Here is a 14,360-nt window from a genome sequence, read left to right on the forward strand (position 1 = left end):
ATGTGTGTTACACAGCACCCTCCGTGCAGTAACCCAGGGGTGTCATAGTGACCCCCCCCCCCACCATAGACTCCATACCCTGGGACTGACTACTGTCTCCCAGGGCATGTAAAGTCACCATTGGCTTTACTAGTCCCAAATTATTAACAGAAACCAGTACAAACCATCATATTGTGGATGTACTGATCGGGGCAATTCGATTGCCCCGGGGTCTGTTAGTCGAGGGGGCACGTCTCCGTCCCCCGTGATCGAGTTTTGGCTGGTGGCAGTGGAAACTACTTTTTATATTCGACCGCAAATATTTTCCTATGGGATTTTCCCATTGTTCGAGGCTACCAACTTTAATTATTTAATTCTCATAGCCTCGAACATACCGCCGGTTTATTTATTTAATATTAATTCGCCTGTTGGTATTTTTTGCCAGGACTCGATTCTAAAATGGCGTTTGTGTTCTCTTCTGTGACTGCAACCCAAGTCGAGCCCTTTGTTCCACTTTTTGGTGGGCCTCTCCACAGAAGCCTCCAAAAGTGGTGCCACTCTGTCTGGGTACCACAGGGGGTGTGGGAGGGGGTTTAGGCACCCTGGACTGAGTTACCTTGGTAACTGAAGTCGCACTCTTGTGTGATTGGCCCAAGTGGTGAGCCGGCCGGCTCACCACTTAGCATGTTTGATTGACAGCTAGGCTGAGTGAATGGGGGTATGCTGCATAAAAGCAGGGCTTTGGGGACTGGAACTTCAGAAGTCGCCAGAGGACCTGAGAATTCGACAAGGGAGAAGCTGAGCCGACCTACCACGACGACACCACCGGTGGAGCCCTGCAGAACCGTCTCACCACTTCCCGACGACAGAGAAGATCTCCCAGCTGGAGAGGCTTCTTCCCCTGACTGGTGGGCACAGCCAGTTTTACCTTCCTTCTTCGCACCCCAGACCGGTTTGTGGTCGAACTGCCCGTGCCAAGCACCCCGGTGGCCGGATAGCCACTCACCACTGAACCGCGAATCAATGGACCGCTCCTTGTACCTGAGAAACTCTGCAGCTGGTTTCTTCCCTGGCAGTGCAACAGACTCCTGTCTTCCTCCACGACGAGATCCTCTCTTCCCCTGGACGAAGCACCGACTTGCATCCGCTGCCAGGAACAACTGCCGCCGCTGGAGCGTTCTCACCACTTTAAGGTACCATGTCCGCCAGGCCTCCCTTTCTAAAGATTGCTACAAGGTAATAATAACTCCTTAACCTTCTGGACTGGGCTGGCCCCCTTGAACCTCTAACTGGTCCCTTTCTTTGGTCCAACTCCTTTTTGAACCATAACAAGACTTTTGTGCACTGCAACCTTGTGACCTTGGACACATTTCGTTTGATCCCCTGAAAGTGGATCCGGCCTATTGAACTCTAACTTCACGGTTTTACTTTGCCTTCCTCCCTTGTTATGTTCTTGTAAAAAGTGTTGGGATCTGTTTCAACTTGTTCTCTGCTTTTCTCTCCCTTTTAAAAACGAACTATTAGAGTGCCATCTACGTTAAGCGCTCACCGCTCTCTGAAAATAAGTGGGGCTTTACTTAAGACTTGCCTAATATTCTTTTAAGGGAGTGTATATCTTTTAGTGACCGTGTTTTTGAATTGCTTACTATTGGTGCCTGTGTGTTTTTCTAGATGTGGTTTTTAAATAAATAATTATATCTCTTTTACACCAAGCCCTGGTCAGTGTTTACTTGTTCTATTATGTTCTCTTGACCTATTGTGAATACTCTGTATACTGCCTAACTCTTCTTGAGGGAAGTCTGACTGCTCAGCCACAGCTACCAAGTGAATCTGTGTGGTACAGACTGCTACCAAGTGGGTTTACTGCCAAACACCTGTAGTCTTAAATCTTTTGCAGTGGTCCCAGAGGGAACTGCACAGGTTTCTGCCTAACACCCACAATCTAGTAATTGTGCTGTGTGCCGAGTGGGCTAAGTGCGCCTCCTGTAATAAGGAAATGTTAGCCCTGTGGTGATGGAGATAGGAAAACATTGTGCACGTTTTGGTCGGGTTATTTAGCCTGTGTACATTCAAGGAAATGCATCTTAGCCCCGAGATGGGCTTTGACCCTATGAGTTAACGTGCATAGCAAATTAGATAAAATCCCATGCAGTGTCTTGATTTGGCCCTCCAATCCATATGTCATGCCTGTGGTTGTGTGGTATTTGTGCTGGTTGAGTAGATCCAATTCCCATCATGATCACTCCACCTCCCTCACTTGATGCCCCAACCCTGAACACCCGAGTCAGGCGTGAAAGGGTAAAGTCACAATAAATTGTCTTCTGCCGGTGGAGCTGGGTAGGTCTAGTCGAGGTCACAGCCATCGAGTTTGTCCAGGCACTTGGAAAGATATCAGTGTGCTGTGAGGCATTGTGGCCCAGTTGGTCTCGATCAGCAGTGCAGACTTGTTTTCCGTATGGAGGTTTTGTAGGAGTCCATTGCCTCAGTTGGTGTGGTGAAGAAGTGGGATATATTATTGATTAGTATCTTCAGCTTGGCCACGATGAGCGTGGTGTTTTCAACACAGTAGCACATATCTTGTAAAGCGAGCTTGGAGGGGGTATGAGGACATGGACCAGTGTCCTAGTTCCTCCATTACCTACCCAAAAGGCTCATGGGTCCCGAGGCGACTGCCAAGTTAGGGAGAAAAACCCAGTAAGAATAAAAAACCCAGATGGTGTCCTGAAGGCTGCCGGAGAACAAGGCTGCACTCTGGAATCCAGGTTTGGCAGGACAGCAGAAGGAAGTAGGACACATGCTGAAGTCAAGGTTTTTCTACAGAGTCCAGGATGAATGGGAAGGAGAGTAAAAAGCAGGAAAAGGGTGGCACATAATGAGCAAGGAACCAGGAACTAATAGGGAAACGAAAAACTAAGGAGTGTCAAAGCGTAGCCCGGACCAAAATCATTGTGAAGCATCTTCCCCCATGTGCAGACTCCTTTTATTCTTGTTGCCGCTTCCGCGGTAGTCTCCATCTTGGAATGATGCCATTGCGCACAATTACTAGTATTACTACCATCTTCAGAAACCCCTACTTCGGTGCTTAGCGGCTGACAACTTGGTTGAGGACATGTCCCGTGCATGAAGGTGCCTAAGTAAACCGAGTGACGATGACCAGTGTATCATTGGGACCATCCTGTAGCCATTTGATCATGGCAGGTGTATTGTATTTTATCTCTCAGTAGCTTGCAGAGCTCCATGAAGAATTCCCAGGCCACCTGTACAACAGGGCTGTAAACTGGGCAAATGAGGATGTCGGCGGACTGGTATCTCATTTGTATTTTATCTCTGCCAGTGCGGAGGAGCAGCTCTCGATCGCGGCAGTTGAATATTCTAGCAATGATTGGGTGCATTGGCATTCCTGGGGACAGGCGACGGCCCAGCAACCAGTGTGCCTTCTGTAACGGCGGGGCAGGTCAACTTTCTTGGCACAGATTTTGTTCAATTCAGACTTGAGGTTGGGTGTCGCACTTTGTGTTGGTTGAGTATATAGGTTGCTTAGCTTCCCGAGACCCTGGAGCATAGCTGTTCAATTGTGGTGCAGGAGGACTCAACGTTCAGTTATATTGTCAAATGTGCCATCTATTGCTCTGTGCAAACCTGTAGGCTACGTAGTGAAATGGCAATTTACTCAACTGTGTTCTCTGGGAGTGCATCTTTGTCCTGTGTGGTTAATTGGCACTATTTTGCCCAGACTGTGGGAGGCTTTTTTTTTAGCAAAGTTGTCGAGCACCATTTGTATCTTTGATGAGCCCCAGTTGACCCAGTTACCCTCTTCCATGGTCTGCTAAAGTATGGCCTTTTGTCAACTGGTGATACTAGATCTTGTAATTCCCTCAGCTCCCATATAAATAGACACCGAGTCTTCCCCTGCTCCCACAGCAGCTAGATGGTGTCCATCATGCATCTCCAATGATGGGGTGAGGAGGGGCTCAGCCCTGCCCACCCTAGAAGGCCAGCCCTGAAACAGACTCTGGCAATCCCATCCGCCAGTGTGGGTGTCTGAATGGCTGGCAGCTGGCTAGACCTCTCATCCGGGTCCGGGATGTGCACTCACTTCAGCACTCATCAGGAGCCAGCAGTCTGGCAGGCTACCGCGCAATGCCTCTCCCGTGTCCAGCCTTTGGTCTGCCTTCACCAACTCAATGTTTGGCAAACCGCCTCACCCCGGCCACTCCATAGCCATGCACCCTGACAGGGGTGACTCAAGGGGATCGGATTGGTGTCTAGCCATATCCCGGCCTGTCTTCTCTGCAGGGCCCTGTCTGCAGCCCAGCTGTTGGATGGGAAAAGGCTACTCTTTGCCTGGGTTATTGCGCCTATGGCCCTCGTCAATGGATTGGTAGCACTCTGCATCTGCGGCCCATCTGAAAGTTTCTGTAGGCACTCCTGGTGTATCCCACTTGTGCTGGGGCACTGCTTGCCTTTGTGCGCCCATAATCAGATTTAAGTCCAGGATTGTGATAGTGGGAGGCAGAGCATGTCTAAAAGGTTTCTCCTTACCCGTTTCTCCACCTGCTAAAACAAGCTAAAACAACATTTAAAGAAAATAACAAAGATATAAATGAACAGAACAACTTTAATTTTTTATAATAAAACTAATTAAATGGATCACAACAAAATGGAAAAGTCTCCTCTCTAGAATCAGTATGATTCAGAACAGGCGAGGATAGAAGAGGAGGTTGAATTGATGCTTGGGGATTGAGTTGGAGGGGGGTGGGGGGGCGAAGGGGTTTCTCTCAAATTTAAAGTATACTTTCTGCACTTGTAAAGGCTAAGTGCAATTAAGGGGATTGTGGATTTAGCAGGCAGTGATATGGGGGACTCTCTTGCTACTGCTAAATCAATAAGATAACAGAAATTCACTTTACAAACTAACATTTTCACAATGTGTTAAGAAAAAAAGTAAAACAATACATTGTTATTAATTTCTTCTTTTAAATTTCTTTTTTTTACAGTTTACATTATTTCCAATGTAAAATTACTGCACCTCTTCATTATCACGTCATTTTCCGTCTGTGAATATGTAACATAGAATTGCATTTTCAAACTTCACTTTGAAAAAACAAACTTAAATTTGACACACCAAAGACTACAATCTGTTATGTTACAGGTTGCTTGTCTTAAACTGCAGGCTCGCCTCGCTACTTAATGGGCAATGCAGAATAAGAGTAGGGCACAGAGTAAGGGGGTTATAAGTATTAGGCCCAATTCTGTCTAGGCAAATGGGATATATTTTGTAATGTTTTATTTATAGTAACAGTATTGTCAAAATCATTGTTTTTCCTTTAAAGTAATTTCATTTCTTCCTTAAATGACTTCAAAATGCGTACATTCAAAACTATTGTTTAGCCATGTATTTGAGACCTAGTTCTGGTAGAAAACATTTGTATTTCTTTTTTTCCTAGTATTATCCTCTGGAAGAAGTACTTGCTGCTGAATATTTACTAGAGGAATTTAGACCAGATTTAATAGACTTGGTTCTAGATAAATTGAGGCCAGAAAATGTCCGGTAAGTTTTTGAAATTTCCAAAAAGCAACTTTTATCATTGAAAACTTTTGAAGTGTGAGCATTGTGAAAATAAACCCAACTGAAAACTAAAGTCCAGTTATGACAAAAGTAGTCTCTTTGATATATCGCAGTCTGACAATATCCGTTTAGTAATTTTGAAGTTTTCAGGTTAATATGAACCAACCAGTAAATCATTTTTTGAAATCCTGTATGGTTACAACTTAACTTTCAAACTCTCTGCTTCAGCCAGCAGACCAGAGGAGTCCACTGCTTGCACAATGAGCAATGGTACACGTCAAAACTAATTGCACCATGAGTGAGCAGTATGGCTTTCATGTTGGGAAGATCTCTGGATCACCCTGATTGCCCATGTTAACATTATCTCACTGGAAATTATAAACAAAGGATACAAATCAGTAATTTTGCTCCCTTGCCTCTCCATTGTGGGAGGATTGTCATTCATATTTATAAACACTGACAATCTCATCCTTATATGGAGATTGTCTGGACACTTACTAGTGAGAAAATATTCTACTCCTACGTCCCCTTTCCTCCAACCTGTCTGGGGGTCCTTCGCTAGGCATGGGAACAGAATCTTTTTCACCAGAAAATAATCTTTCCCTTTAAATTTAGTTGCGTGCAGTGGTGTGGCCTTGGGAGCATGCCAACCTTTGACCCCGCCCACGAACTTCACCAGGGTTTGTGGTAGAGTACTTCCTGCAACACTTAATGACACGTTTTTCCCTATTTTCATAACATTTTATATAGTTACTAACTTCTCATTTTTACAGGACACAGTCCACAGGTGTCCTGCCTGTCCATAGTGCATGTCGGCTGATGCAGGCTTCAGTAGCTGCATGTCTTGCTACTGTTCTTTTCCCAAATCGGACACACATGCCCTCTGCCTCCGGTGCCTTGGAGTGGACCACGGATGGGAAGGCTGCTTGGCGTGCAATGCGCTTACTCCCTGGTCCCAGAAGAATTGGCTGGCACGGTGGAGGGAGCTGTTTGCAGGTCTCCACCAGAGTACGTGAGAAGGAAAACCAAGAATATTGTTTTCTAAAGCAACCTGCAAGGGAGACACCTTCCCAGGAAGCTCGCCAGCAGGAGGGGCCCATCAGGTTCTGTTACCGGCAAGAAGGGTACCCAAGCTAAGGTAGCTACCAGGCTAATGGCTGAGGGTTCTAAAAATCCTCCCACCGCCAAGGAGCCGAGCGGCTTACACACCGGGACACGTCCCGAGGGGCATTGCTCTGTTACCAGGCCTTGGCCCGAGGGGGCGCCTATACGCAGTGCAGACTGCACTACCGGCATCATGGCAGAGGGCCAACAGCCTAGCAGGCCCGTGCCTGAGGTGCAGTTGAGGGGCTGAGCTTATGTGTCCAAGCAAACAGGCTGAACCATGGTTGTATTGGCCCTGGGAAGCACGTGGAGTAGGGATGTACAAATTGGCAGCCAAAAGTGTGCCAATCCAGCAACTTCCAAAGGCAGGAAACCACGGCCAGGGCAGAATGGTCTTTGGTATCTATGCCACAGGTCACATAGTGCAGCACCTATCCGACCACAGTGTGCAAATGCGCTACACGGAGGCCTTGTATACATATGAATGGCACAGCAGGGGTAGACAAGTATACATGACTGCGCCTACGCAGGTCCTGGTGCACAAATCGTGCTCAGCCTGTGAGGAGTGCTTCTTCAATTAGGTTCCTGATGTTCATGCGGTCCCCACAAATGCCTTCCACCCGCCTCCCCCCGCAGCCAGCATCAGTACGCCCACAGTCTCCAAGTGGAAGCGCATCGCTCCCTCAACCTACTCCTCCACCGACCACGCTTGTTGACACCGCATTGTCTCCACCTCCAGCGGTTACCCCTCTGTCGGGTAGCGCACTACTAGTGGACCCTGCATACACTCCAGGCACTAGGCATCAACAGGACATAGACTAAGAACATGACACACCTTTCTCAGCGAGAGCATTTCATGACAGACTTGCCAGCCTGGCTGAGTACTTGGGCATGCCCCAGATGGAGCAACTGGAAGTATTGATCTTGGTGGAGGTCCTCACCATCCGCACAGGTGCTAGATCCAGTATTACAGTGCAGAAAGACGTGGAGACCCTGGTTTAAAAGGATGGACTAAGCCACACTACACAAAATCTTGGTAAGTATAGGCAAGCTAGTCTGTTCAGCCTCTGTCACTATCATCCATCATAGCGGGGGTGTCCATGTATGCCAAACCTCAGGCACCCTTGGCCAACACATCCATATCAGCGCTGTTGGGCAAGGAAGAACAGGTCCTAGAGGCCTACGGCAAAAAGGTGTACTCTAACGCAGGACTTCACCTCTGGCAGGCTGACGCCATTTTGGCCGTGGCAAATCAAAGGCTATGGCAGGTAATCGCTGGCTTCCTGCCGGCCCACAAGCAAGCCTCCTTTGAGTCCTGCTTGCCTGAGGTCAGGATAGCGGCACAAGACATTAGGGAAGCCACAGTTGCACACATAGATACTGCAGGTAGAGCCATATTTGTGGCAACGGACACGACGAACGGCCTGGCTTATAGCCACCAGATTCAATCACGATGTCCTGGAAAGAATTCTTGATCTTCCATTTGAAGTGCGTGTATTGTTTCACTTCACCACAGACGAGGAGCTTGACAAAAAGAAAAGCAGCTCCCAGATGGCCAAATCACTGACGATTCTTAAGAAGCCAGCAGCCAAAAGATTTGGGCAGGATCGAGCAGATAGGGGTTGAACGTTTGGTGGCTTCTGGGGTTTCCAGGACGCAGAACCAGGCTGATCCCAGTCGGCATCGGCTAAAGCAACAGAAATTATCCTGTAAAGGGTTGTCCCAGTCCGCCTCCCAAGCCCCAGCCTCAGGGGCAAAGAAACAATAACTGGTTGCTTCAGATCCACAGCACCCCAGTGGAAGGCAGGTTAGCCCTCCGCAGTCAGTGCTGGCAGACAATTTGCAAACCAGTGGGTGGTATCTGTAGTCTCACAAGGCTTCCGTCTTCTCATTCCGTCCCCCCCCGACCTCCCTCACCCTGCTGTTCTTCCCCCCCCTCCCCAGATTGTGAAACAATCAGTCCTCGGTGAGCTTATCGCGAGTGAGGCGGTGGAGGAGATCCTAATCCCACAACAAGGTTGGGGATTTTACTCTGGCATCTTGGCTATTCAAAAGAGCCAGGCAGGCCTGTGAGTGGTCCTATATCTATCCTCCTTAAACATGTACCTGCCCTTGCATTAGTTCAAAATAGTTACGTCAGCTCTGATAGCAGAGTCTGTGTGGCGGAGACTGGACCTGCTCCCTTGATCTGAAGGACGCATACTTGCACATTCCGATTTGGCAGCCTTATCAATCGTTCCTCAGATGTCAGGTCATGGAACTGCATTTTCAATACAAGGTACTACCATTTGGCCTCAACTCAACACCAAGGGTTTTCACGAAGTTCATGAACGTGGAGGCTGAGCTGTTCAAGTCAGATGGCCACCATTTATATCTGTACCTCGATGACTGGCTAGTCAGAGCGGGGCCACCAGAGCAGGTCAGGAACACAACTTGCAAACTCATGAGCACATTATACGACCTGGAGGCTCTCAACATCCAGAAGTCACAACTTCAGCCTACACAAACCCTAGTTTTCTTAGTACTCTGCGGGACACATTGAGGCAGAAGATAATCCCCACAAGGGAAAAAGTAGCGGCAATGTACTTCTTCAGCAGAGTGATAACCACATCCTCGGGGTACCAGCACCTGTTGGGAATAATGGCCACAAGTCTCCTGGCAGGGCCACGCACCAGGATCAAAACGAGAAGGCTGCAGCTGCTTTTTCTGGCCTGATGGAGCCAAGAGACCAGTGCTCAGATGGCATCAATTCCCATACGGGCACACCTGCACCAGGATTTTTGATGGTGGGGGCAAGAAACCATCCTCTTAGCAGACACAGTTCAGACATCCCAAGCCGGAATATACTCTTAGAACAGATTCCTCCCTCCAAGGGTGGGTAGCCACCCTGGGCAGCCACATGGTGCATGGTCTGTGGTCAAACGATGAACAGAATCAGATCAACTGGTTGGTGATGATGGCCATCTGGCTAATGCTCAAGGCTCTCCTTCCAATGTTCAAAGACAGTTCGATCTGTATTCAGCCAGACTACTACACTTGCATGTACTACCTCAACAAATGGCCCATGGCCGTGATAGATAGCAAATTAGTCAAAATAAAGAGTGCGCTCCTGGTAGGCCTCACCCAGGCACGCTGAATTAGCGATATTCAGTCTCTAGTGGCTACTGAGCGGTAGGCTTCATTCCGTGAGACAAAGTGGTGATTCGCACTAATCCTTCCTTTCTTCCAAAGGTGGTCTCATCATTCCACCTCAACGAGCAAATCGTACTTCCTACTTTCTTTCATAATCCCACAGATTAGGTGGAGAAAGTACTTCACTGTCTTGATCTCAGGAGAACATTGAAATTCTACCTGGATAGGACCAAGGATTTCTGCAAGTCGGACGCCCCGTTTGTCACCTTTGGTGGGTCTAAACTGGCAGAAAAGCGTCTAAGGCTTCAATAGCTAGATGGGATGGTCTAAGCCATTCACAAAACCTATAAGGTGCAGCGTAAAAGAGTATCCAAGGAACAAACGCTCAAGACGTCGGGGGCCCAGGCAACAGCGGTTGCTTTCCAAAGACACGTGCCATGGCAACCAATTAGCAGAGCGGTCACATGGGTCACTCCATCAGCCTTCTGCAAGCATTACTACCTGGATGGGAGTGCGTGGGCTGGCGCATCCTTTGGCCAGGCCATGCTGTGAAATCTGTTCGCCTAAACTTGACAACACTCCTCCCAGGGCTTCAATCTGTGGTAATCGCCCATACAGGATGGAGGAAAGGGGACGGGACATAAGTGGTTTTATACAGCCGTCATGTGGCGCCGGTGGGCAGGGACAAGGGAGCGCATGTTCCCGGGGCCGCACCTTTGTGTGCAACGAAATTTAAAGAGAGAGACAATTTTATCTGGTGAAAGTTTCTGTTCCTGTTCCTAGGGAGGGATGCCCATACAGGATGGAGTAAAGGGGACTATGCATTAGAGTACGTTGGTCACTCAGGTGAGTAACTTGTAATTTTTCAATTGTGTTCAATTCTAACTTTGAAGAAGCCTACCTGGCTTATTCATTTATAAAATATATATATTTCTATGTAGACTCTTGTGCTTTGATAGGCTGCCTTATAGTGGTTGGTCTGGAGTTTTACAAGTTGTTTACCTCAAAAGTAAAAAGGTGGTTGACTGGCGTGTTACTGTTACTCTATCTTTATCATATGTGTGTAGGTACCCATGATGCTTCATCCGTGGACCTCCTCCAAATCTTTTTTTTTCGGCCATCGGTTGGCCCATGAGAGATGGAGAGTGCAATCAGACTGCGCACACTACTTGACACTGACATCCAGCACCAATCGATAAATCCTGGGTTGTCTTCAACTGCCTCCCAGTATTACAGTAGAGGGAGTGGGGCTTCAACTTTTCACAAACAGCACTAATGCCTTCACTTTCTCTCTGACACTTTTATTCATAGCCTTTTTCTTTTGCTTCATTCCAAATGAAGAATACACTGTTTAAGTATTATCTTGGCTTTTGCTCGATGTTCCCTTCGAAAGGGACGCTCATGGTTTGAAGTTGGCTCTTTCAAGGGATCATACTGAGGAAACATGTTCAGCATGTTATGTTATTTGGCATTCATATAGCACTCTATATATCATTAGTATGACCTCAAAGCGCTGGTAGGTTCAACGTCCTCGGGGACTGTAGTCCAGGTCAGTTGAGAGTAACATGTCATAGGGTGCTTGGGTGCACCAATTATGTGGGCAGCCAATGCAATCGCCAAATCGTAGCTGCAGCCAAGCATTAGGTGTGGTGGTATGTGATATCAGTTGAATGTGTGCAGTCTGGAGGATGGACACCAAGACTGGGTTCTGCCGCGTTAGTCCTGTGTAGGACGCATATGTATGCAGTTGGGCCGGTTTTCGTGGGGTGTATCTGCATTTCATTAGAATGAGGTGTTCATGGAGTAATGTTAGTATGCGAGCAGCTAGGCCAAAATTGATCGAGGGGTGTAGCTCCACTCTTAAATGTGTTGGTGTGGAGTAGAGTATAGGCATAGTGATATCGGAAGTGAGTGTTTGGGTGGAATGATATTCTAAGGAGCCTGTTGTTCGGGATTTCGAGCGCGTGTTTGCCTTAATAGTGACTTCATAAGCGTATTCAGTGGCGTCATCGCTTGGGATCTCATTGAGCATTTGTCATCGGGTTGCAAGGTCTTAGTTGCCTCCAGTGGTCATAGTCGGCTTTACGGAAGGTCATATAGTCTTGGGTGTGTCGAATATGTGGGGGGAGTGAGTTCCACAGAGTTGGGGCAAAGGTTAAGAAGGCGGATTCTCCGATCCTGATAGGTTTTATCTTCTCTTGTAGGCTGGTCTTGTGCACTGCTCGGTGAGTGATGCATAAGGTCTTGAAGGTGGCCCTTCGTCTGACTGGGAGCCAGTGGAGGGTTCAGCGTGTGGGTGAGATGTAGTCTGTGTCCCAGGGCAAAGAGCAGTGTTGCGCCAGCGTTGAGTTGGTATGCCGGTGCACCCAGGTATAGGTAGTTGACATAGTCCAGTCTCAACATCACAATAGACATAACTGCAGCAAATCTGTTGGGGTAGGAGAGGTAAGGAAAAAATGCGTCTGAGAAGTTTGAGGTGGTAGTGACAGCACTTTGACACGTTGTTCATTTGACAGGAGTGGGTTAGGTCTGAGTCCAAAGTGCAGCCTAGGTTTTTGACTATATTGGAAGGGCGGGAGGTGGGCCGTGGGAAGGGGGGTCCTGGGAGCAGGTGTGGGAGAAGGGCAGTATTGCTGCACACCATGATTTTGTTTTCCGGGTTCAAAAGTAGGTTTTTTTTCTGTCATCCATCGGTCAATATCAAGGAGACAAACTTCAAGGTCGAGATGAGGGTTGATGGTTGTCTTGGGGATTCTTAGGATAATTTGGATATCGTCAACGTAGTTGTAACAGGAGAGTAGGTGTGTGCGGATGATTGCTGGTAGAGTGGTCAGATAGAGGTTGAACAGGAGAGCAGTTAGGCATGCGCCTTGGGGTACTCCAGTGTTCCCCGAGCGAGCAGTTGAGACAAAAGGGGAGAGGAAGGTAATTTGTTTCCTATTGCAGAGAAAGGAGGCAATCCATTTGAGAGCAGTGCCTTGGATTCCTAGGGAGTGGAGGCGGTCAAGGAGGATGGAATGTTTTAACCGTGTCAAAGATTGCAGAGATCGAGAAGAATCAGTTCTGCGCAGCCCTCAAAGTGAGAAATTTAAACTAAAAACAAGTAAAGAATACAGTGTGAAATCAAGGGAAGCCTTGGCCATGCAGGCAGAGACCTCAGACACCAACCTCTACTTAAAACATAGTTATCAAAGTCGAAGACCTGAGGAAAGGGGATGATTCCGCCCACATGCCTTTTAGAAGAGGGTCCGACAGGAACACCCCTGCAGTCAGCCCCCCGTGCACACACATAGTTGCCGTAAGGAGACCTGTGTAAAAAACGTTTTGTTTCCCCCCCAAAACCTCGGCCTGGCACCTTCCTCATGTGGCCAGTTAAAGGCTTCCTGTCTCTTGTTGAGGTGTTCTGCGGGAGGATCACATGAGGGAGGAAACGGGTCAAGAGGAAGGGGAAAATCCCTTATTTAACTTTCCCCAAGATCCTAGCATATTGATGGCTTATTATAAAGTGCTGAGAGTAAAGAAAGCAACAACTTTCACTCTGGACTTCCAGTCCGATAATTTCCTCAGTACTGATGAGGAAATGGGATACAGAGGAATCAAGATGTAGAATTGGTCACCTAGAAATGACCTACACCTCAGGGAGAGTGGGAGGCATAAAAAAAGAAAAGAAGCAGCAGAAGCTATTGCAGTTTGAGAAGTAGAAGCAGCGCCGGCCATGTATGTTCCATGAGAGAGGAATAGAGAAGCTGGAAGACGCCGGGACCGCTATGTGTCCTGAGGGGGTCTGTGTTTGGGAGAATCTAGGACTAATTTCCCTTACCTATAGAGTCCCCCAGCAGCTTTGCTGGATTTGAGGGGTTTGTTTCTTTTTACCTGCTAAGAGTGAGACTTTTTCCCACTCTTAGGCGTTTTTGCTATGTGTGTTCTAGGCTATTTTTGTGTTTAATGTCTATGGGATTTTCTCAACCCCATAGGAACTATCTTTATCCACATGTTACACAGCACCCTCAGTGCAGTGAGACAGGGGTGTCGTAGCGACCCCCAAACATAGACTCCATACCCTGGGACTGACTACTGTCTCCCAGGGCATGTAAAGTCCCCATTGACTTTACTTGTCAATCTTTATGAAGTATCTTACTATGGAGGTACTGAGAAGGGTTAATAGTTTTTCCCTTATGTTCATTTTCGAGAGGGTACCGTACAGTCCCTATCTCAAAACGTTTGACTGGTGGCCGTGGTTACTACCATAAATATTCGACCGCAAATATTTCCCTATGGGATTTTCCCATTGTTCGAGGCTACCACTTTTTCTGACAGCCTCTAACATACCGCCGGTATATCTTAATATTAACTTTACTCCGGTAGTTTTTTTTTGCCAGAGCTTTAATAGAAATTCTTTCTCGTGTCTTTCTCTAAACTCCTAATCCAGGTCGGGGATCCTTTGTTCGTTCTTTTGGTGGGCTTCTGCCAAGAAGCCCTCCTTTCGGCACCACTGAGTCTGGGGTGGGTCTGTTGTGTGGGAAGGGGAGTAGGACCCCTGGACAGGGTTGCCTCTGCAACCCATGTCGCACTCTAT

At 47.6% G+C, this 14,360-nt stretch overlaps 1 protein-coding gene across 3 annotated transcripts in view; it reads left to right on the plus strand.

Moving 5' to 3' along the window:
• Positions 1 to 14,360, plus strand: part of IDE (insulin degrading enzyme) — a 2,084,778-nt gene that overhangs the window by 974,535 nt on the left and 1,095,883 nt on the right. For all 3 annotated transcript variants that reach the window (XM_069611370.1, XM_069611369.1, XM_069611371.1), the window contains one exon: positions 5,427 to 5,530. In XM_069611370.1, coding sequence (XP_069467471.1) covers positions 5,427 to 5,530 — 104 coding nt within the window. The remainder of the gene's footprint in view (positions 1 to 5,426; positions 5,531 to 14,360) is intronic.

This window comes from Ambystoma mexicanum, chromosome 8 (genome assembly GCF_040938575.1).
Source record: "Ambystoma mexicanum isolate Mex_15411 chromosome 8, UKY_AmexF1_1, whole genome shotgun sequence".
Taxonomy (NCBI): Eukaryota; Metazoa; Chordata; class Amphibia; order Caudata; family Ambystomatidae; genus Ambystoma; species Ambystoma mexicanum.